Raw genomic sequence first — 24,291 nt, 5'->3', positions numbered from 1 at the left:
ACTTTAGAAGAGAAGCGTGAGGGGGGAGAGGATCAAAAATGTCATTACTCTTTTTTCATCCTGCCTCAGCAATTAGGGTCTTTGATGTGACTCTTCTTTATAATGTGTGAGGCAAACAATTTACATTGTATGCTCTAGGACAAAAAGGTAAATGTGCACAAGAGCAGATACTGCACAATGCTGCTGTCTATTTCATGTTATAAAATAGAACTGAAACAATTTGTGGATTAGTTGTCAATTATTAAATTAATCATTTTGAGTCAATGGCAGAATTTAAGGATTCTAGCTCCTTCATTTATTTAATTATATTTTCTGTCTTCTTTACTTTGTAAACTGAATATATTTGAGTTGTGGACAAAACAAGCCATTTCAGGACATCTTGGGCATCGACATTTTTTCAGAATCATTTTATAGACCAAACAACCGATTAACAGCGAAAAATGATCTACAGATTAACCGATAACGAAAATAATCATTAGTTGCAGACCTATAATGAAAAAATGGAATCCACTTATGACAAAAAAAGAGTAGCCCACCATCAAAGTAGGAGGTTGAATAGGACTTTATTCTATTCTCTCAAAAAAGAAAGATATGGGAGGACCCATCAATTTTCCTCAGCTGCTAGTAAAGGTTATATATTTCCAGGGAGGTATGGGCTAAACATGAATCAATAAATGACATACTGGTCCCCCAATTAGCTCATTCTTTATAACCAAGCACTTTATGACAATAAAACAGTTGGGAGGGACACAACAGTGGTAGGTATTATAGCAAAGAAACAAACATTGAGCACTTGCGGTACCAATAGATGTGGATCATTACCACAATGATTCATTCATATACTGGAGCTGGCTTGAGGCATTCACGATACAAAAGTGAATGTAGAATTTGTTTGCATAAGGATAAGCTAAAAGCAACAGCACTGTGTCAGTGTACATAGCCAGATTAATATGTATATATGGATGATATAGTTGAGAAAATTGGCAAAACTTTGGAGTGAAGCAGACAAAAAAACATAACCCGATCGTGCAGAGAGTGAAACCACAATCTCTGTGATTCAGTTTCCTCAGGAACTCTTAATCTCAAGTGTAATTTTGTCAGAAACGCTGACAGGCTGGTTTATGCCTCCCTTTTCAGAAACAAGGATCTCTACTGTATGTCTTTATGTCTGCCTTCAAGGATATCTGTCCTATTTGGCAACGGAACAAGCTGAGGTGGTAGACACACAGGGAGGGAGCCAGCTCAACAGTTTAAATTATGCCGACTGTAATTGGACACTGAAGTATACACGGAGAAAGGCATAATCTTATCTTCACAGCATGCCAGAGCAAATTAAGCCCTGAACTCTTGCATAGGAAGACGCAATATTTCAATGTAAATGGGTTATAATGCCATTGGGAGGCACACAGGTAGCATTAGGAATCTAATCTGAACCAAATGCCCCTCTACGTCCCAACGTGTCACGGGGAAACAGTTTTGGGGACGTGTGGTAATTGGTCTTTAGAAATACAGGCACTCAACATGGTTTATTTTTCATGTTTTACAAAATGTGTTTCAATAATATTTTAATACAGAACGCACATCTGGACGAGCCTTGTTTCTCCCGTTTTTTTGAAAGACCCATTGAATAATAATGATAATGTCAAAAACTACCATCCAATCCAGCCAAGACAACGATTTCTCTTGAGAACATCATCTTGTAATTCTCTAGTTTTTGGGGCCCCTAGGAGGATCCCGGGGGCCCTTGGCAGCTGCTTAGTCTGGATATGCCTTGGGCCAGTTCTGCTTTAACACACACAAGTAGCCTACGCAAAATTTGTTCAAAAGACAACATCAAAAACACTACTACAATAAGAGAAAAGCAACCGGAAACGATGATCCACAAATCCCCATATTTAGAATAGGTTTAACATGCGATCATAATGTTTTGAAACGAGGGATCTTTTGATCATAAGTGAATACTGTGATCTTATGAAAAAAGTCTCTCATGTTGCTTTATGAGAAAACAGACTGATGAAGACACAGAACAAGCGACAGAAACTGGACTGCAGCCAAATCCACTTGTCTGGGGCTGACAGGAATTGCCCTGGAATATTTGCACATCCTAGTTACGCGTGGACTGGGAGTCACACTTCTTTCAAATCAAATATTGGACGACTTAATGAGACAAGAATGCGTTTTTTTTCTTTTCTTTTCAACACACGGTCACCACAGCCTCAGTGCATACAGACAGCTCCTAAACGGGGAGGCGCGGTTTGGCATCTGTGAACACCATACAGCACAAAAATCACATTTGCCCAGCACATTAATTTGAATTATGCGTAAAAGTGTTACAAAATATCATCATTTCATCAAAGAACACTTTATCACCAAGTGTGCGTCCGAATGGCCAGTAGAAGCGTCACTTATAGACACACAACAACGCTTACAGTTACAGCCTAATTGACAAATACAACAGGACGCCACGCATTTCATAGTGCAACACAAGCGCGTGCACGCTTAATGAGTAAACGCGCGTGCCCACTCGTTGTGACTTCCAGACGTAAAGTGATTGAAATGTTGTTGACGCAGCATCAATAACGCTAAAACAACCCCTCTGACATCAATTAAACTTTTGTTTTTCCCCCCCGCGCGGAAAACTACCGATGTTTTAAACCGAATTGTCTGAAACACAAGTGAAGTGTCGCGTTCACTTACGTTTCAGCGGTGACTTCCACGTGCGGTCCTCAAAATGCTCCTCCGGTGAATGTGTCCGGTTGCCACACTTCACGCGCTCTCCGCAGCTCCGTCTTCTTCTTCTTCCTTGTTGTGAGCTGCTGTCTCCTCACACTCAACGGGAGCCTCTCGCGTCTAACATCGCGTCCACTTCACTTCTACGACACTTGCTGAGTTGTTGTTGTTGTTGTTGTTTTAGCGACGGAACGAGAGTTTTGTTTTCCCTGCTCCCGTTTCTGTCGAGACCGTCTGTCTGACTGCGGCTGTGTGGATGTGGAAACCAGTAGCAGGTTCCCAGACAGACGCACACACACACATGCACACACACACACACACACACTCTCGCCAATCACTACACCGCGGAGCATGCAGGTCACATCAGCATGTTTTGGGAGTCTCTTTGAAGTGCAAAGACACCAAGAAGGAAAATACCCATGGTAGATATGTTGTATATAGACGCATTGGATGGATGTTTTTAAAACCATTTCCCAATGATGACGTTTTTTTTATAGCAGCATGTTTAGGGGTTTTTAGACTTAACACTCTGACAATTTTCTTTATGAAAAAATAGCCCCATAGAAGATTTATTATCCCGCAACGGGGAAATTGAATTTTTTTCACTTTTATTATTAATCATGTTACACACACAGGCCCGAAATACACACATGCACAAACAGGACCTATACATGCAATTAAGGAGAGATGTTAGAGCGAGGGGCTGCCAGTGACTGGCGCCCCGAGCAGTTGGGTTCAGTGCCTTGCTCAACAGCACTGAGGCAGTGCCCAGGAGGTGAACTGGCACTTCTCCGGCCACCAGTCCACGCTCCATGCATGATCCACACAGGGACTTGAACCAGTCACCTATGGACTGAGCTACTGCCACCCCTAGATAGTGGTGATTCTAGAGTTTTTGCCTGGGGCCCCCTTCAAACCAGTGTTCATCACCAATATAGGTTTGTTTAAACTGAACCATGTACCTAGACCCAGGACCAGGTGGAGAGATTATATCTCTGCACTGGCCTGGGAACGCCTCAGGGTCCCCCAGTCTGAGCTGGTTAATGTGGCCCGGGAAAGCGAGGTTTGGGGTCCCCTGCTAGAGCTGCTGCCCCCGCGACCCGACCCCGGATAAGTGGTTGAAGATGAGTGAGTGCAGCTCACTTGCAGCGACAGTAAAACAAAATATATATATATATATATATATATATATATATATATATATATATATTCAGGTGGGGTCCACTTAGGGAGGTCAGGTCTCCATAGCCTCCATTGCAAACTTTGCACATTGTCACTGCTGTAGTTTGAAGTTTGTCAGCCCTCGGGGCCCCCTGCTGGCCTGGGGCCCCAAACAGTTGCCTGCCTTGCCTTACACAGCGGTCTTCAACTAAGCTGTGAGAGAGACAGAGCGGGGACCCCCTACTACATACTGTAGCCTATACACATACCTTTTTATGATGCATACAATACTAAGCTGTTAAAATAATAATTATGTATGCAGAAGACACAGTGAATACCTAATACTTACCCATGTAGTGGCTTTAGCGGCTTTACCTAAAGGCCAGTAAGTCTTTCATCAATGTTGTGTGAATTAAATGTTTATTAATTTCACAAATAGACCGATTTATCATCTATTTTTTATTTTCTTTACTTTAAAAAAGTGATTAAACAATATTTTGGCAGACCCCCCTAGAGCAACTCCGAGGACCCCCTGTTGAATATTTCTGACCTAGAGCACGACAGCAAAGACACAATACAAACATCACATAAGTGACGTTTGAACTGTAACTCCCAAGGCACATTAAGCTAAACACTTTAAGTTACCATGGGAATATTAGCTATTGGACTGAAATGGTAGCAAAACAATATTTTTTGTATGGTTTTTATGACCTAGTCTCTGCTATCTGGTTATAGTGGGTGTCCCACACAATAACTCATGCACATGTCCAGTAGCTATGGCATTCCCAGAGGTCATCATTGAATAAAAGTTGTTTAACTTCTGTGAATAACTTGTTTATACGACTCTGCGACATGCACTACCGAGGAGGACTCATAATAAAGACACGTACGGGGATGGATATTGAACTTAGTGAATAGTGACAGTATTCTGTGGTTTTTATTGCCTTGTCTGTGTGAATCAAACCCACAGTATGACTGAATAAAAAATAAGGGCTTTCCCGGGCTCACGATATGAAAAAAAGTAGGTTAAGTCTTTTGATGAGGTCACGGGCCCCATAACATTGACTTTAAGTCCTTATATGTATATATACTGTAATTGGACAATAAAGGTAATAGGCTATCTTATCGTTTCTCTGTGAATCAAACCCTAAATGTCTCTGATTATAATAGGCTTCCCACATTATGAGAGAGAAGAGTAAGCTACTAGGGCATTCCCCAAGGTCATCATAAAAAAATAGCTTAACGTCTTTGAATTGCTTGTTTAGACAGGCTTTTCCAATAGCTCACTGCTGGATGTGTGGGAGGTGTCAGTGTTTGAGACGCTCCTAAACTGCCAGCAGCGCTTTACTACCATCTTTTGTTTCTACAGCCATGCCAACAGAAATCTGTTCCCTGGGAATTCACACACATAGGCGGTGAAACGGCATGTGTCTTTCTAATGTTTTGCTTGGCTGCTTACGAGTCATCCAAATGCTCCACTCTAATTCCACTCCTGGTAGATTTGGCTTCTATTATAAGCTCTGCCTTCGTTTTGAACAGACTTGGACAACGCCGCCTCATCTGAGATAGTTCAAGTTTTATGCGCTTCTGTTTCTTTGCCTCTGGGTCTTCCGCAGCTGATCATTAACATGTTGCAGAGGGAAATGATGAGCATTTAAGCCATCATATTTTGTCATGATAAGCAGAGGAAGGGTTGTACTGTAGCAGATGTCCGTGAGTCGATTGAGAGAGCAGTGATATTAAATGCACGACAGAGGATAAACAAATCACTTGTGGCTTACAAGCAGCAGTCCTATAAACAAATATGAATGTTTCTGATTTCCCTTGAAAATCTCTTTGAAAACACTTCACAGGAGTTTGTCTGGTTTAAATTCCTGTGCTGCCGTAATCTGCTGCAACACTAAAGTAATTGTAAGGTGTCATTTTAAGCACATACATGCACATACACATGTCATTCAGTTTTTCAGCTATAAATAAATTAATCTACCAGCTAAAGCTGAAGCTCCAAATACAAATTATAACCTGATCCATGTAGCTAAAAAAATGTCACACTTGGCATTTGAAACCCCAGTAATCAAATATGAAAGTTCCTTATTTTTGCAGCCCTTGAAACTTCCTCTGGATCATATTACAGTTTGCCTGGTTTTGTGATTCCACGCTACAGCAAGCTGCTCAACCATCTGGGAGAGCATGTGGAAATAGTTCATTTCAAGAATTTAGAATTGAAAAATGTTTGCAAGAGTCTTCCGAGACTATTTCTTCACGCTTACCTTCAGACAATCCACTTTGATTTACACAGGCTCTTCTGCTGAGTGTAAATTTCAATGTCCAGAGGGAGTGTTTTGCTGCTATGGCTGCAAGAGCATTGGGGCAGCAGCAACTAGAAAGTGTTGGATATTAGAAAAACTCTGATCTCCCCCACATGAGCGTACACTTTCACTGTAATGAGTCACTCTTTCCAGGTTGAGGGAAAAAGAGACAGTGGCCAACGGGGAAAAAATACACACACAGACACACACACACACACACACACACACACACACACACATACTGTAGCCATACAGGCGCACACAAGCAGAGGGGGTTAAAAGGGCATTAGCTGTTTCCTGCTTGTGAGTTTGGGAATTCAGGCAGCTGGGTCTCTCCAGGGAAAGACTGACAGGCTGATTGCTCTGATGAAAGAGGCAAAAAAAAGAAAAAGAACCAAGTCAAGGTTCTGTACAATATGGCACACAAGTCTCAATAACAGTCTGAAGAATGATGGCCCTAACAAATATGTCGAAAGCTTGACGGTGCTGATTTCTCAATTCCAAGCTGAGGTTAGCTCTTGGATGCATGACACACCGCAGAGGCTGAGACATCCTTTAGGTTTTGCTCACGCGGCTCGAAGTTTCCATGTGTGTTATAGGACTGGAATCTGCAGAAAGGGAACGGTGGTGGAAAAGTAAACAGTTGCAGCTATTCTGGTAAATTGGCTTGACTATCTTATACAGTACTGTACTCATATACTGTATTTGTGCATTTTTAAGAATTTACAAGGAGGTATTTGTTTAGTTTTACACCAGTCATGTTCTGAAAGGGCTTTCCTTCACTGATCTGCACTTTATCCACATAAAACTAATGTTCACAAGTAAGTAAATTGAAATTACTTTTTCAAGCTTCATCAATCATATTAGGAGTAAAAGCCCAGTTGCATTTTTTAGGCTCCACTGCACCACTACATAAATAGGAAACATCGACTTGTGCATCATTTTATACATATTTGTAAACCAGGATGGCATATCCCACACTGACAGTCAGTGATATTCATATCCAATATGCCTCTTTTACATCTGTCCCTTTACATGAAATGGAAAATTAGATTTAGATGCCTTCTGTATCACTTTATGCATGTTTCCTTGTAATTCTGTATTCTTTGGAAAAACCTTTGGATCTGGAATTTAAAAAGAGCACGTTTGGGCTTGACTAGAGATGGTTTGAGTAAAGATTGTTCACGTAACACAAGCTTGTATTGATGGACCTATTGATGGAGGAGTTGAGATGTTCACTCCTCGAAAAACAATCAGTACTTCCCCACAGGAGACAGGTACTGTCAGAGCTCTACCTGGCACTCCTTCTCCCTTGGCTCCATCCCTTTCCCCCCCTTTCTGCCTCTATCCCTCCTTCCAAAAACCTGGAAAACATAAACATCCTCCCAGCCTGTGACGTGAGACAAGGAGCTGTGCGGCGCTGGTTGGATTAGGGAGAATGGGGTTCCTCAGTCCCCTGTGGTGCACAGGGTAAACATGAAGATCTGACGATAGAGGAATGGAACGGTGCGAGGGACCCTTTGCTCCGACCACCGGCTGCCTCTCATCTCCCCCTACATGGCCAGATGGCTGCTATACACTCACACATTCCCAAATCCACTCTCTATTAGTCTCGATTTTTTTTCTTTCTTTCTCTGTCTGTCTGGCTGCACTAATCAAACGCTGAATTCATGTGGTTTGTTGTTTACTCTTCACAGTGTGAAGCATGAAACACACACATCAGACACTGGTCCCAGAGCTGCATGGGAGCTCACTAGAGACTAAAACACGGTGGTCGAGCCAACGTGCATACATTACTTCAAAGCGTGTGCGTGTACTGTATGTGCACAGTTAGTGAAACATGGCACGCTCTGATTTGAGATTTTACAGTATGTGTATGTTCCGAGCGGAGAACATCAAAGAGCACATGTTGGATTTTCTTTCATCAGAATTGTTTCTCAGTTACTTCGTGGAACACATTCGGGGAGGTGGACCGTGTGTTTATGTGAGGAGGGTGCGTCTGAAACCCCTTGTTTAAGTTTCACTCGTCAAGTGAGGGAAAGTATGTATGTGTGTGCGTGTGTTCTTTTCTGCACTCCATGCTTATTTCACATTATCGAAACCAGGTCAAGTGAAACGATTCACTTTTCTAATCTTTAAGTGTGAAAGAAAGTGTGAAATAAGAAAATATTTAGGCCTTGGATGTGGTATTGATTCAACCTGCTAGTGCCTGATAGAATCTCTCTCACATGAGGCCTTTAACCAATCACATTAGATACACGAGAAGCCAATTTATGTCATGGTTTCATGTTGTTTTTAATGGTCCTATATTGTAAAATTTGATGATTTGTCTTTTTTGATTATAAAGCAGGTCGAGGTGCGATATAGATACTGTGAAAGTATCAAAACGCTCAATCCACAGGAAAATGCACACAGCCTGTATTCAGAAACTGTGCCTTGAAACGAGCCGTCAGGTATGTTACGTTCACAAACGGAACGGTTCTTTTGAACGGCTCTTTTACATGAACGAGGAGAACCGAGTCATACTCGAGTGTCGTTCTCTGTATGATTGTGCCCAAATTTCACTGCCTGCAAATTTGATGATTTGTCTTTTTTGATCATAAAGCAGGTCGAGGTGCGATATAACTACTGTGAAAGTATCAAAACGCTCAATCCACAGGAAAATGCACACAGCCTGTATTCAGAAACTGCCTTGAAGCGATCCGTCTGGTATGTGACGTTCACAAACGGAACAGTTCTTTTGATCGGCTCTTTTACATGAACGAAGAGAACCGAGTCATACTTGAGAGTGGTTCTTTGTATCATTGTGCCAGAATTTCACTGCCTGTCGCAGATCCACAGTACCGACTACATGTTCCCACGGGCACTTCAGGGCACATCAGCCTCCCCCTCCTCCTGTGACAGTGACAACCAGAAACAGCAGCAGCAGCGGGCTACATGATGCACAGACAGCTGTTACACTGAAAATACAACAAACATGCTTTAATTGATACTTTTATCCAACGTGTGTCACAGGCAGGCTCACTAGCACAACGCCAGATTAATATTCGAAGATAAATTGTAACCCCCACACTTTTGGAAAAATGTTTTTAAAAAAGAACAATGAGCCGCTCTTTTGAACGGTTCTGGGAAAGGAAGAGAGCCATCAAAGAGCTGTGATCCCCATCACTACGGTCAGGAATTCCGTACAGTTAATGTCGCAACTACACTATACCTGTATATTAGTAGAAGGTGCCCCTACAGTGCCGTTATGGTCATTCCTCGGCTGCAATGACGGGGCAGAGACGCCAAAGGCAAAGATGCGAAAATGTTGACCAATCAGAGCAGACTGGGCTTTTGGTGGAGGGGGGCTTAAAGAGACAGGTCCTAAAATGGAGTGTTTCAGACAGAGGGTAAATACAGTTATATTCAGACTTGTAGAAACCCAAAATACAAGTTTGAACCTGAAAATGAGCATAATAAATCCCCCTTTAAGACTTTTGCCTGCATTACTGTTTTGCCGCTCTGCTTTCACTGAGAAATCCGTGTTGAGCAGACTCACATTTTATGGCTATTTCACACTTATAAGGCATCTCTGTATTCCTTTTACAATGACTCATTACAGGACAATGGCTGTCAAAAAGCTTCATCGGATTCGTCCAGAACATCTGACAGATTATAGGAATTATCCATTTGACCTTTCAGGCACTGCTGGAACAGAGAGACCTGGCACTTCTTCTATAAAATTATCCTAGCAGCTATTCACATAACTGCTCAATGACTGATGTCATTTTTGACAATATTTTTTTAAGCCCGAAGTTTGGGACAAGTCATCGGCATATTCCTTTGCCAAAGACAGCCACTTTAATTAGATTTGATCATCTGAACGCCCGGCCAGCCACAAGTAATGACTTTCATGCTCAGATCAATCACAGCTGCTTTGTCGCTTTATAAAACATAAAAAAAGAAATTTGCTCTCTACATTACTAATATAACACTGATTGTTTAATCCATGATGCATTTAGTTTTAATATAATAATAATAAAAACATCAATATCTAATTAAATTCAGTTGGTTTAAAAGGGAAAGAAGGAGGTCTAGCTAATCCTGCAAAAATGTACCTGTAACATAACAGGTTGTACAAGACTCACTATACCTGTGACATGTGTCTCTGTCAGTCTTCACTATTTCTCCTTTGCCTGCTATCATGCATTGTGCCAACACTGGAAACATAACATTTAATTTAGCTTTGCCCACAGGCAGCAGCGTAACTCAGAATCGAAGTTAATACTCTCCCTGCTAGAGTCAGATTTCAAACTCCACTCCCTGGGTGAAAGAGTCTGTAATGGAGCCACGCACCGTTAAACACCACAAACTACATCCATCTCCATCATGACAGTCAGACAGTTGAATGATAGGTGTGTGGAGTGCTTCATTGGAGTCTCTCAATCTACACCACATTGAAGAGGCCCCCATCGGTATGACCCCCTTATGTCTCTTACACACTCAATATCTCCACCTGTAACTACAGTGGTGCACATTTTTATTTATTTAACCTTTATTTAACCAGGAAAATCTCTCATTGAGATTAAAAATCTCTTTTACAAGAGAGTCCTGGCCAAGACAGGCAGCCACACAGTTCCAGAATTACAGACAAAGGTTAGAAACAACAGAGAACATATAAATATAAATATAGTCACAATCAGAACATCACCAAACAAAGCATGTACAGACAGAAGACTCTGCTTCAACATTGCTAAGGAAGGATTTAAATGTGTTAAGAGAAAGCTCCTTCATTTTCAGTTCATTCTGCAGCTGGTTCCATGCGGAGGACGCAGCATAACTAAATGCCCTTTTCCCCAGTTCAGTACGGACTCTAGGTACAGTTAGTAAGAACAAATCCTCAGCCCGGAGCTGACGGGTTCCTGTGTTTTTCCGAATGACATACTTCTGCAGGTATGAAGGAAGATCACCGAGAATTGTTGAGATCCACAGCACACATGTATATCAAATAACACATTTAATGATGTTTTCACAACAAAAGTTTATACGGTTTAAGGTTTAATTAACTTTGTCACAAAAACATGTGTCTATCTGTCTGAGTCATCTCTCCTCTGTCCCTGTCTGCCGCTGACCCACTCAGTTTAAAGCAGCTAATTTAGCCGATCAATGAGCAGAGCCCCCTGGGTAATACAAAGAGCCAAGGATCCAATTTCATTTTGCAAGTTCAATTTGGTCTTTATTGTCGGCAGGACAAGTGGTGTCACTCGGAGGCGTCAGGGCTGTAATGCCACAGGGATATGATGTGGAGATACATAAACACAGAGGGCACTGACTATTTCTTATTATGTCTTGATATCTGAGAACAATTTAGGGCAAACGGGTAATAAAAAAGAGGATGGAATTGAGGGAGAAGGCACCAATGGAAAGGTGATGTTAGAGGCCTAATACTATTGATTTAAAATTACTATCTCAATGTTAGACAGAGGCCTAGTTCATACTAAATACATGCCTTCATTAGAGAGAAATCTACCCCTAGTGTCCCATTTGAGCCTCTCTGTTCAGCTTATTTTCTTTAACTTTTCCTTAAAAAGAAACAAACACGATTTCTAATTTGAGTTTCGCCACATTTTGCTTTGGACTAAATTTCTCCCAGGATCCCTTTGTTTCTTCCTTGTCAGACAAATCAGCAGACGTGCGCTTCCATCATGCCCCAGGCAAAGACAGGTTCTTCCACCGCCACAAAAAGGAAAAAAAGGAATCCGACACTTGTCTGTTTGTCTCAAACGTATTCCCTAACAACGAAAGCCCTTTAAATTGCATTAACCCAGCTGGAAAACAAGATTCAGCCCAAGGAAAACAGGTTTTAGTGAGTGAGTCGATGCAAATTAACCAATTTTGTGCAACAGTGCTTAAAGCCAAAATGTCCCTGGGGGAGAAGTGGATTACTTTAGAAGAGACTCCCACAGCAAATAGCCTGAGAGAAGATTCCACTTGAAATGTTTGAGCTGGAATACACAACATCTGCAGCTCTAGTTGTAATTTGTTGCACACAGCTTGTGTACGCCCGGGTACTGTATGTATGTATGCACGACCATAAAATCTTGCATGCTGCAGAAAGTGGTGATGCAAGCGCCTTGGCTCAGAACGGCCTCATCTCATCTCTATAAACACCATGTGACATGACCTCATGAGCTGAGAGGACACCCTCTGGATCAGCTCTGAGACTTTAATGACATGCTTAGAATTTCTGCAACTACATGCGTGATGTCCTTTGACTTCGATGTAAGACTAACAAGGTGAATGACCTAAGGCTTTCGGTAATCACCCAACACATGAGATGTAGTGGTGTCAAATGTTTCTATTAGGCCAAGAACAGAAGATGGATGACCTCTTTTGCAGCAATAATTGAGACAGCTTTTGATGTATGAGTCAGGGACAAAGACTTCAGGACAATGAACAATATGTAAACTTCTTTCCATAAAATCCCCCCACAATAGGATTCCCCCAAGGTACCTGAGAGGCCTGTTACATCTTTTAACAGCGAGAATACACTAAAACCAATCTGACAAACCTTGAGTGGATTCATTAATGAAATATGACCATGATTTTCAGAGCTTTTAGATTGGATGTTTTAACCTTTGAACCACAAAGAACTTTGACTAAAACACGTGTTTTCTAGAGCTCTTAAACTCAGTCTAACAGCTCTGGAGTATCATTGATGACATCAAGATAAGAGTCTTGGCACTTTTCAGTGTTTAGCCCATACCGGGCCTTTTCCATGGAAACATATCTAGACTGAACTGTCCAAGATAATGAGAATAACATGTGTGAGTTCTTTTAAGGGTGGATATGTCAGCCTTTAATAAATATGTGAATCTAAGAAGTGTATAAGCACATAAAGCCCATACACTGTGTAGTGATGTTGCATGGTATATTGAAAGTTCTGATAATTAATGAGTCTTACAGTGTTAATACATCTTGAGGACAAGGATTTTTCAATATGCTGAGTATTACATTTTTTTTTTTAAAGCAACCCACCCCCAAAAAATAATTTTGCTGTGCTGTGGAGGCTTCAAAAGCGGGTTGGCTTGCAAAAGTCACATAAGCTAATTAATGCAGCACGCGCGCTGGAGACACATCAGACTACTTAGTGATTAAAGTTTATGCCATTGGTTTTTGATTTACAAACCAAATATTTCCAGGCTCTCAATTCTGCTAAAAAACAACATTCACTTTGCTGAGTTAAGCTACTGATTTTGAAAAATATTTGGAGATTATAGTATTTTATATCCAAATCAAAATAAAGAGAAATGGCATAGCTAAACTGAAAGATATATTTTGCTTATTTAAATCCAGCTCTGTGTCTCAGCAGTGTGGGCAGTGTGTGTTTGGATTCCCTCCTGGGCCACAACAAACAGAGCTCGGAGGAGCTGGATTTGAAATCCGGAAAAATCCCCTTTAACAAAACCAGTGTCTATCAGCAGCTCTGTGAGGCTGTAGTGGTTTCTTTGAGCTAAATGCTAACATGATCATGCTAACATGTTCACCAGGACAATGCTAACATTGCAAAGTATTCTCATTGACAGGTTTGCATGCACAAAAATTCATATGATATCTTGCAAAATATGTAATTCCATGAAACAGAGACCGGAAGTGGACCACAGTGGTCACGTTTAGGAGACAAAGGGTGTCGGTTAGGTTTAGGCAACAAAAGGCGACGGTTATGGTTTAGCATCAAAACGACTTGGTCAGGAACAGAAAACGGTCATGGTTGGCTTAGTACCTCTGAGACATGAACAACACTGGGACATGAATACCAGTCCCCCGAGTGAAAGTCCTGTGTGAGCCACCATCCCAGAGAATATATACTATACTATGTCACTGATTTCCTTATTTGCTCCTGACTTAATTTCTACAGTAATAAATACACTGATTGCACATGAATTACAGTGCATTACTTTTCTTAGTTATATGTAACAGCGAACAAGGACAGTCTGAACTTAGTGATGCTTAGCAGACATAAGGTTTAGTATGTTCAACAATGAATGACTGTACGAAATGTCGAATCAGGTCCCAATCCATCAAGGACATTATGAGATAATTCACTGGATAAGTGCAAACGTCAGCCTGCTGATGGCACTAGATTAAACGTCGGGTGATCTCTGAAGTCTGTATGATTTATGAATGACCATGCATGGTTAAAAAACCTGCAAGATCTCCTTACTTTCTATCATCTTAACCTCCAACCATCATTAAATACACAACCTCCTTTTCTTTAAGGTTTACCTGAAACCAGTGTACCAACACATCTGCTGTCATGGCTGACATTCTCCATAGCACTCCATTCACTGCAGGCGATGTGGGTGAATGTCAGAAACACTTTCCTAGAGAGAGATCCCCATGACATTAACAATGACTTTAACCAGCTGTGAACTTCAGAAATGAGGAAAACGGACCAGAACTTCCTCGACGCTGAACTATACAACCGGTGCTACGCTGCTCCCTGTGTTGTGTTACTTCTTTTAATGTTTTTACTTCCTGCATTTTAATTGTTTGCGAGCAGGTCCATCTATATATGTCATCCTCAAGTCTACTTGTCATCCACCCCGTCCTCCCAAGGGTTCAGAGGAATTTCACGTCACTAGGTGGAGCGATCGTTGAGACGCCATTACTTCCCATACACACCGTGAACACAATGGGCCAGATTGGGTATGGGCTATATAGGGAACATCAGAGATTGCACATAAAGCTACACTTCTATGTTTAAATAGTACAAATGAATCTTGATGCTTCAAGAGCTTTCTTGACAAGTTAATGTCGTCAGAAATTGTCAGTGTAAGTGCTGCATAGAGATCCATGTTTCACAAGAACAGGATGTTCCTTTTTGAATTATCGTTCCCACTGAGATGCTGCACACCTCGTCTGGTCTCACAATTGACTGGAGGGTGGATACGACCTCACAGGCTGTCGAAATGCAGTGAAAACTATGAATGATTTGAAACTTTAGGGTTGACCGTAAAAGTCTACCGTATAACTTAACATTTTCAGATTCAGAGAACGTGCCATCAAGGCGGAAGGCCACAGGTTTTTATTGTGCCAACCAGAGAACAGAGGATGAACCTTTTACTCTATTGTAGTTTTTGATTGCAATGAAAAAAGGGCATGATGTGTTTGTTGATATAGTTTTTTTCTTTACAAATAATTGTCCTCTTTTCCAGGCTGTTTATCTAATTTCATCTAGCAACTGTCCAGTCCTTGAACTGACACCTGTACTCACAATCTGTACTCACAAGCTGTGCTCACAATCATCTTTCTAAAGACCTTCCTTATTTGACCCATGCTCCCCATGCAGCCATTCGACACGCTACTACTGTGGACATCAGGCGGTGTGAGCAGCTCCCCAGTTATCATTGCCACTAACACCCTCGTATGCCAGCTGCTCGGCAGGTGACAGACGGACGTTTGTCATGTCCAAAGCGTGCGAATAGACAGAGTCTCTGCGGGCCTCTTCTCTGATCTAATCTCCTCCTCAATCTGGCACTTGGTTTTCTGCTGGGATGCCAGGTAAACATGTCAGATTTGGGCAAAGAAACCTTTGGAGAAGTTTGGAATGTACCGAGCAGGAGATTGCGGTGGAGAGATGGGCCGTACAGGTGGTTGTGCGCTACCCTCTAGTGGAGAAACACAATCAGTGCACATGCAGCAAGTATGCAGGAAATGTAGATATGCATTGAACAGTAGTTAAGGAACACATTCATAAGACAATAACATTCATCCATTTGCCTCAGGTAGAGTCTGAAGTCTTTAATTTGGCTTTTCTTAGTATAACAAACCTGTCAGTCTAACATGTTTTTTGAAGCCAAACTAATTCTCCATTACTGTAGGTTGTAATTTAATTATTGCACTTCTGGATCTTTCTTTGCTTTATGCTGACTTAATGTAAGGCTATATATTCACGCAATCTACATTTGTAGGACAACAGTGTACAGTTGACTTTTTGTCGTGTTTGTATCAGATTCAGCGCTGTGAACTACATTCTTGAGAACGTTTCTCATGCTAATGAGGTCTTCAAGCCTAAGACAGTCACATTCGAGTTAATACACCATCAGCTGCATGACTGAAAAAAGTTACATCTAGCAATAACTATCTTGTTCGTATGGCCGACAAATCCAATGAAAATCATTAAAAAAAATAAATTATACATGTGTGACCCGTTTTCAAAGATTCACATCTTTTGAAGGAATGACTGGTGTTGGGATGTCAGAACACTAATGAATTGTTCTGCATTAGGGCAAATGGAAAACAGAAGACAATGTTATTAAATAAAAATTACTTTATTTTTTAAAATAAATGCATTTTTTACAGTCAGAAAACAGAACAGCAGGACATGCACTGCCGCTCCTGACACTGGAGGCAAACAAAAACACCATCAGAGAAACTAAAAACAGATTAGGCTTGGTTTTCTCTTTACTCTGTTAACTTAGGCTGATCTGTCTCAAACTCCAGGGTCTAAACAATGTGGGTCTCCTTCATATGGGCATTCTTAAATGGCACACAGTTGGGACAAAACCAGACAAGTAAGTGAAGTATTTTAAAAAGGCGCTGAGCAAATCTTATTTGCAGCAAAAAAAAAATGAGGCATCAGTCTAAAGAGGGAGCTAAAAACACAACTCAGGGCCACAAATGGACAGAAGAGGAATCTGAAAATCAGTAAAATCAAGCAGAACTGCAAGAGCAGAGAGCACATTGAAAAGGCATACGGATTTGTATTAAAAAAAATAATTATATAATATGTACTCAACAAATATCTTAATCAAACCTGGAGTTTGAGACTAGTGTTATCTTTATATATATTCATATTTATCTTCATCTGAAAACTCAGTAAGGACAACATAAGCAGACACAATTCTGAAGACTACACACGTTGACAGGTGGTTTACCCCCCTCTTTTCTGAAAGAAAAGACTTTGAAACCCCCCCGAAAAGAAAAACAAAACAAAAAAACTGTACAATTTTATAAAACGTTTGTGTTTTTACATTAGTTACAAAAAAATAATACTTCATTTACTGATCCTTCATACTGAGGACAGAAGAAAAAGAAAACGTTGCATATTCATTCTTCAAACTCAGTGACCTTTTGCTGGTGTGTAATGATAAAAATGATGATAATAATAATAATAATAATAATAATAATAATAATAATAATAATAATACTATATGGTGTGAGAGAATGTCAATAAGGTAAAACGTAGGGAGTAACGATCCCCCCTGTTACGTAGTGCACATGCACTCAGCAATGAGGTGTCAGGGGTGTCAAATCTTCGGATGCAATTTCAAACATGCAGTTGAGATTTAGCGACTTGGAGCTGCGGTCAGAGCAGCAGCCTTAAACAGACATGTTTGACAAAATGCTAATGCAGTTTGGCACCTTATATTTGAATATCCGGTCGGAAGATGAAAACGCATTTCATTCAAAAAGGGGGGCTAACGTTGGCAAAAGATAAGGAACATCATAAAAAGTCATGTAGCTTCGTGTTGAGTCTTCAAATAGGTTGAAAAACAAGGGGATGGCATTTTAAGTAAAGGTGAACATTAGTAATCTACCTTGATTAGGTTTTAAGAAAAAAAAAACTTGCTTTCAATAATCATTAGATGTACTAAACACTAGGATAAATGACTTTTAAAGATGACTTTTTTTTTGCAGAAAGGACGTATACATCATTTGGAGAAGATTTTCAGACCCTCAAGACACTCATCCCAGTGCACTGAACTGTAGTGTGTTTTCAGGCATGCTCACTATAAGTCTATCAAATACAAAACCAAAACAAATGGCTCTCAATGTCACACTTGTCAGCTAACACAACGAGAATTCATTAAAGGGACTCGACACCGGACGAGCTCTGAAACAAAGACAACAAGACATCGAAAAGCAAAAGGAAATTTAACAACAGCTTATTCATTATCACGACTGTATACTGAAGAAGTGCTTACATGTGACTTCAAAGAGATTAAACCCTTCATAGAGTGGATAGGATGGAAATGTAGTGCTGTAGAGCAGTGACCTCTGCTGTTCACAGACAGCCTTTTGATTGGACTCTTTGATGAAGTCCTTCTTTTAGGATAAATAATTAGATATAACTGTAGGTATCTGCGGCACTACCATTACAATGTTTTAATAACAGTTTGTCAGCTGCTTTAGTCCAGTTCTAGAAGAGAAAAAAACGGCAGTGAGGAAAAAATAGATTCTTTGGGATTAGATCTGTTGTTTGATTGGTTTAAAAGGGTTGTCATGGACGTAAGTTGATGGCAATCAGTCCAGGAGGAGAGGAGGCAGGTGGTTTGTCGAAGAACAGAGGAACTTCCTGTTTGAGGTTTGTGTAAAATCTTCTGCTCGACCACAGGAGTTTGGAAAGTTCATCTGGACTGCAATCACCAGACTATTAGTGGTGTAACAAATGGCATTGTCAGCATTAATGGAAAAAACAAAACAAACCCTATAACAATAAAAACGGTGTCAGTCATTGCAATTTTAGTGCTGTTCTGGACTCTTCAGCACAGCTCCATACAATTCAACAGACTGAGAAAATGTAGAATAAAATATACCCCATAAACTGTGGTTGCCCCCCCCCCAGCCACTCCCCTCCTGGCCCCTGACGTACAATCGTCAGCCCCCTGGTGCTGCTTTTGGGGGACCTTAGACCCAGCCACTGGTCAGCTTATAGAACATCTCCTCATCTAGAGACTCGTTCTGGTCCTTGGCACGCGTGGACAAGAAGATGTAGCCGCCGATGAACTCGTGGACCACCTTACAATCCACCTCGGCGCAGATGAAAGATAGACTGGGCTCGTCTGCAAATTCCACCGTCACCTGAGCACACGGAGCAAAGCAAATCAGTCATACTTCAATGAAAAGTGGGACAATGGTTTTGTGTTTCATTAACAGTCAACAACGGTCCAAAACCCAAAGATGGTCAATTGACCATCTAAGAAGACGTGTGAGGAGCTGGATCCAGTACTTGTTTTGTTTTTTTTTGCTTAAAAAAATACTACTTATGCAGAAGTAAGCTCAGCTGCTGAAGGTTCGGTTGAAGATTCGGGTGTATGATGATCGTATGCTAGCCTCAAGCATAGATTGGAGTGGGCCACAGAGCCTCTGTGGTCTGATAAGCTCACGTCTTTCTAATTTCACAACGCCAGATTTGTTTCCTTTTCAAACCTGTAGTCTTCAACCCCAAATAATGCTGACTTAAGTGACATCACTCAAGTGCTAGCAATTGACAACACAATTTATCAGATTTTGCACAGGTCCCTCTGGAGCCACAAAAAGCGTTATAGAACTTGCTTTCTTGAATTCCCCTTCAATCTACTAATCATTTAGGCTGCGGTTAACTTTGAAAATACCCATTACATTAAAATGATCATATTCAATGGGTTGCCCACCATCTTGATCTCCCAGTTGACGTTCCACTGCTTCATGTTGCTGAAGCGCCAGGTCTTTATAGCATCTCCAGTGCCGGCATCCATCCGGATCAGACGGTTGTAAGTGATGCCGATCAGCTCCTCCCGCTTTCCACCCTGAAACCTGCAGGGAAGAAGAACAGAATCCACTCTGAAATTGAAGTCTGCAGATCAAATCAAAGAATGAGTCACTGTCAGCACATAGAGCGTTGGGGATATAAGTGTAAAGAGACATCTGCTTACTTGGCAAGGAAATGAGTGATTCCAAACTCAGGCAGGGACTGCCACGCCTGGATGAAGCGCATCTTGGCCTCGATGAGACTCATCTGGGCCACATTCTGGTGGGCTTCAAGGATCCGGGCTGAAATCTGAAAAACACACAAGCACACACAAGATTTCAATATGCTCCCACCATTTGAGTCTTGACAAACATCTACAGTACACGCTGCCCACCGCAGCCAATAAGCAGAGGGCTGTCACAGTAAAACTCTACTTCACACAGCTACAAGATAGACAGACAAACAAGCGTAAAACCTAATAGCCCCCTGAGGAGCCAGACTACAGTTAATGTGTGAGTGTGTGCATGCATGTGTGTATTTCCCCACTGTCTCTATCCTTTTAAGGGCTGCAGCCCAACATTTAATAAACTAATTCAACTGGAAGAGAGTGTAACAGAGACATCCAAAGTAGTAATCCATCACAGTGAACTTGTAGACAGTTATACAGACAGTTATAGTCAGGTTAGGTGCTCGCAAGCATTCTTGAGCTTCGATGGAAAAATCGATTGTAAAAAAAAATAAAATAAATATGTGTCTGGAATTAATTGACGAGATTTATAATTTTTTTGTTGTTCAGAAGAAACACTTTGATTCAGCAGTCCCTGTTCAACTGTGTTACAATAAAAAAAAAAACTACTAAAATTATCTTAACTGTGATGGATCACTTACATTCAGCAAGTTTCTAGTCTCTTCTTTCCATATTTTACTCACCAACACATTAAAGCTTTCCTTGATCTAAAAACCTAGGATTTGCTTTGATAAATGTTCAGCATTAACATTAGGTATGTAGAACTTCCTGCATGGTCCATTTATTTTTACTGAATATTTTGTTTCTTGTACTCATCCCTACTGGTAATGTCAAGAAAAATACAAACACAATACAGATAACCAAATGTATCAATAGAATTATTTGTCATTCACTTGTCTGATGACAGCCTGAAAGCATTAGCTAGTGCTGGTGACAAATAACAAACAAACAGAGAAAGATTCTATCTATGTACTGTGACTACCAGACACCATGACATGTTATACAGCTGCGCTACTTTTGGTTAGGTGAGGCAACCCACACAAAGTGTTCAGAGTTTATACAAAACATGCAAAACATGTATCTAAGGCTTAGAAGGCACCCAGTGGACACATAACTCAACTTACCAAGTCCCTGATAGAGCCTGGCTGAAGATGGGAGGTGGGGATGGGAGAAGGGCACAGAGGAATGAAGGAGATGCATACAAGAGAGAAAAGAAAGAAAGATTGGACAAAGAGAACAAGCAAGTAAGATCAATATCGAGGGAGGGAAGATCCAAAACAATAAAGTAGAAGGCCTTAACTGTAATAAAAGAAAAGTGGGGAGAGGGGCTGTGGAGGTCATGCAGTATTCAGCCACAAGAGGGAGAGAGTACAGCAGCAGACACAGTGGAATTTATTTTAAGAGAAAAGAGGGGGGTTATGCAACATTTGTGTGGTTTCACATTTAGGAAGTAGTCACGGAATCTGTACATTTCAGGTCCAGATAATGGCTCTTTATTTTAACAACGCAATGTCAAAGTATGTTAAAAATAAATCACACACTTCCCAGTGATTCCCCTTTCATCCACAGGATGGCAGTATCAAGCAGCACACTGTGGAAGCCCCAAGCTGGAGGAGTGTCATGTGCCCATATTCCAGGAGTTTATTATTGAGTTTGTTTTCTCTTGTGTAAATTTATCAATTTGGCCAGAGACCACACTGGTCAAAGTTATCTAAAAATTGCTGCTTGTGTATCCGCTGGGACCGGCTGCACGGAAGTCTCCTCGGACCAGTCTTGCAACAGGAAGTCCAGTTTAAGGGAGGGATGGGGAGGGGTCGCAGCTGACTGAGAGCGAATGGGCTTTTTCCCAGACAGTTTTCCCGCGCAGCATTCCCAGGCACGGCTCATTTCCAGATACCCCCACGCCCACTACATGAGTACACATGTGTGAGTGCACACACACACGTACTGTACATATGCCACTACTCTTTCATGCTGTGTTCCTGGGGGATACCCTTATTAGACTGAGGTCTAAGTGAGACTGGAGCTGGACCAGAAACAAACATGGCCCCAGATGGACACACACCCTGCTGAGCTAATACCCCTTAAAAGCCCTGCCCCCTGTTCAAGTTAGTCTATACTCCAGGCAATGTATTATTCCACGGAGCATTTTTCCATTTGCCTTTCTTAAAAAAAAACGGAAAAGTGACTTTTGAGCAGCTCGTGATTTGAACTAAGATAAAACCAAGATTATTATGTGAACTACAGCTCCCATGAGGTTTTGATTGTAAGCATCTGGTTCATGGGATCTGTAGATCCTAAACTCTAGCAAAATCCTGTTTTTGTTGTTGTTTATTGCATCTTGAGCTGCTAAAATAACACTGTTCAACACCGTCTTTTAGAATATGTTAAGGAATCCACAGTATAATGTCTAAGTTTTCCAGGAAAAGCAGTGCAATAAACCTTCTATGGCAAAGTGAACTCCACAGAGATCCAAACTCGCTAGTGGAACAGAAATTAACTAACATACTGACACCGTGACATGGGTTAAACAAACAAGTTGGCTGGTCTGAATGAGTCAATTTGCATTATGTGAACAGGCTTTGGTTAAGTCACTCCTCAGGTTTGGCCAACAGGCTTTATTATGATTGACCTGATGTAATTGAGGTGAGAAAATGAGACATACATTGAAAGAGAGAACTGAAACTTTATTTGGTACTTCTGTAATTTTAGATCAATTCTAATTTGAGCAGTATGTGGAACTACAGTTCTAGGCTTGAGCTGATGTTCAGAGGTTAATATGTGACAGAAATCCCATATGAATGGGCCAAGCATGACTTCTGTAGAATCCTGTACCATGCACATTTCCTGTGTTACAGAAATACTGGGGCCCACTAAAACTGCCGGCAACATCCCCACCCAGCCCTGCTGACACTCATTTACAGGACCTGTATCCATCTTTCTGTCAACTAAACCCTTTCTCTCTCTCTCTCCATCCAGTATATTTCCGGCCCAGACCATTTCTGAGTCATCACTTACGGTACCAACACCCTCCGACTGCCTGGCAACATTCCAATTTCCTACTACAACCTAAACAATACCAGACTGAGTGAGTAAGCTATGTGAAGGCACCAGCCACCCCTCCCTCAACCCGTCCCCAACTAACACAGCTATGGCAGCCGTGTACTCAGCTGTTCCAATGTACACACAGCAGCCTGTTGCTTACATGCAAATCTGCTGGGCACATTGTCGAATGTTCCTACGGCTTAAGAAGACAGTTAATTGATTCTAAGTGCTTAAATGCCACACCTTGTTATTAAGATGTTTGCTGATGGTGTGCTACTGTCGCTTGGAAGTGACCACGTTTTATTACCCCATCAACAATTCCAATGGCTGAGATCACTATACTTTTGTCTACAAGCACAAAGGCAGAGAGCAGACAAAGTATCCATTACAGTCTGCGAGGAGCAACTCTACTGTAAGCATGTTGAGTGGTTTGGACGTCTGCTGTCCTGGTTTCCCCTCGGACAGAAGGGGGGCAGAACGGAGGGAAGAGGAGGAGGGAGGAGGAGAGTAAAAGAGGGGGAGTAGAGGGAGGCTACATTCCAATGCAAGACAAGCCTGATGCCAGGAGGCGCCCATCTGGGAAGCATCAGACGCTGCCCCATCCAACTCCACAACCATCTTATCAAACAAGTAAACAACCTTACACAAAATACAGATTAGAGCAGATAGTTGCCTTCCGTGTGTCTGCTGTCTCTTTGTCATTACACGCTTTACCTTCCAGAGGTTGTTTTTTAAAGCTCTGTGTGGAAACAAAGCCTGTATGGCTTACCTGCTTATTCTTGTACTTCTTCAGATAGCGCGGGGACACCAGGCATTCTGGGTTGATATCGGTGGTGATTGGCTCGATGAACTGAGGGTCAGGGTTCATGTGTTGCATCTTGAGGAAGGACAGGATGTTCTGGACCTCCAGGTTGTAAGAGCTGTCGGCCATGGTCTTCCCTTTGGAGGCCAAGCGGCATGCAGCCATCCAGTGGGCATACTGTTTCTCCTGTAGAAGAAAGTCAAGCGCTGGTGATTAAAAACCTGTTAAAAAGGACAAGAAATGATCAGAAATGGTACACTAGCTACAGCCTTACCGTGTCACACCGAAGCCAGATCTCATTCATGCCATCAGCCACCGGGATTAGCAACTTGATGTTGAATTTCTGACCCGAGATGTTAACATCTGGAGTTACCTCACAACCTACACATGGAAGCCAGAACGCAGAGTGGAAGAAGAGGTCAAAGTTCACATCCATTCTTTAGACAGAAAAAAATAAGCATTACATCCTTGCATGGCAATGAAATGGCATTTTGCGTGT

The 24,291-nt window shown here is 41.5% G+C and overlaps 2 protein-coding genes across 6 annotated transcripts in view; both read right to left on the bottom strand.

Moving 5' to 3' along the window:
• Nucleotides 1-2,975, bottom strand: part of stxbp6 (syntaxin binding protein 6 (amisyn)) — a 60,454-nt gene extending 57,479 nt beyond the window's left edge. For both annotated transcript variants that reach the window (XM_083924322.1, XM_083924321.1), the window contains exon 1: nucleotides 2,698-2,975. The gene's annotated coding sequence lies outside the window, so the exon portion shown is untranslated. The remainder of the gene's footprint in view (nucleotides 1-2,697) is intronic.
• Nucleotides 2,976-16,508: 13,533 nt separating this feature from the next.
• The window catches only part of fermt2 (FERM domain containing kindlin 2), a 41,226-nt gene continuing 33,443 nt past the window's right edge, over nucleotides 16,509-24,291 (bottom strand). For 2 of the 4 annotated variants that reach the window (XM_083925001.1, XM_083925003.1), the window contains 6 exons: nucleotides 24,067-24,173; nucleotides 23,760-23,978; nucleotides 21,070-21,090; nucleotides 19,883-20,007; nucleotides 19,622-19,763; nucleotides 16,509-19,049 (listed from right to left, as the gene is read on the bottom strand). In XM_083925001.1, coding sequence (XP_083781127.1) covers nucleotides 18,876-19,049; nucleotides 19,622-19,763; nucleotides 19,883-20,007; nucleotides 21,070-21,090; nucleotides 23,760-23,978; nucleotides 24,067-24,173 — 788 coding nt within the window. In that variant the 3' untranslated portion in view covers nucleotides 16,509-18,875. The remainder of the gene's footprint in view (nucleotides 19,050-19,621; nucleotides 19,764-19,882; nucleotides 20,008-21,069; nucleotides 21,091-23,759; nucleotides 23,979-24,066; nucleotides 24,174-24,291) is intronic. The other 2 variants (XM_083925002.1, XM_083925004.1) reach the window with 1 other exon arrangement.

Source organism: Echiichthys vipera (genome assembly GCF_963691815.1).
Source record: "Echiichthys vipera genome assembly, chromosome: 12".
NCBI lineage: Eukaryota > Metazoa > Chordata > Actinopteri > Perciformes > Trachinidae > Echiichthys > Echiichthys vipera.
This window is presented reverse-complemented; position numbering and strand designations above follow the sequence as displayed.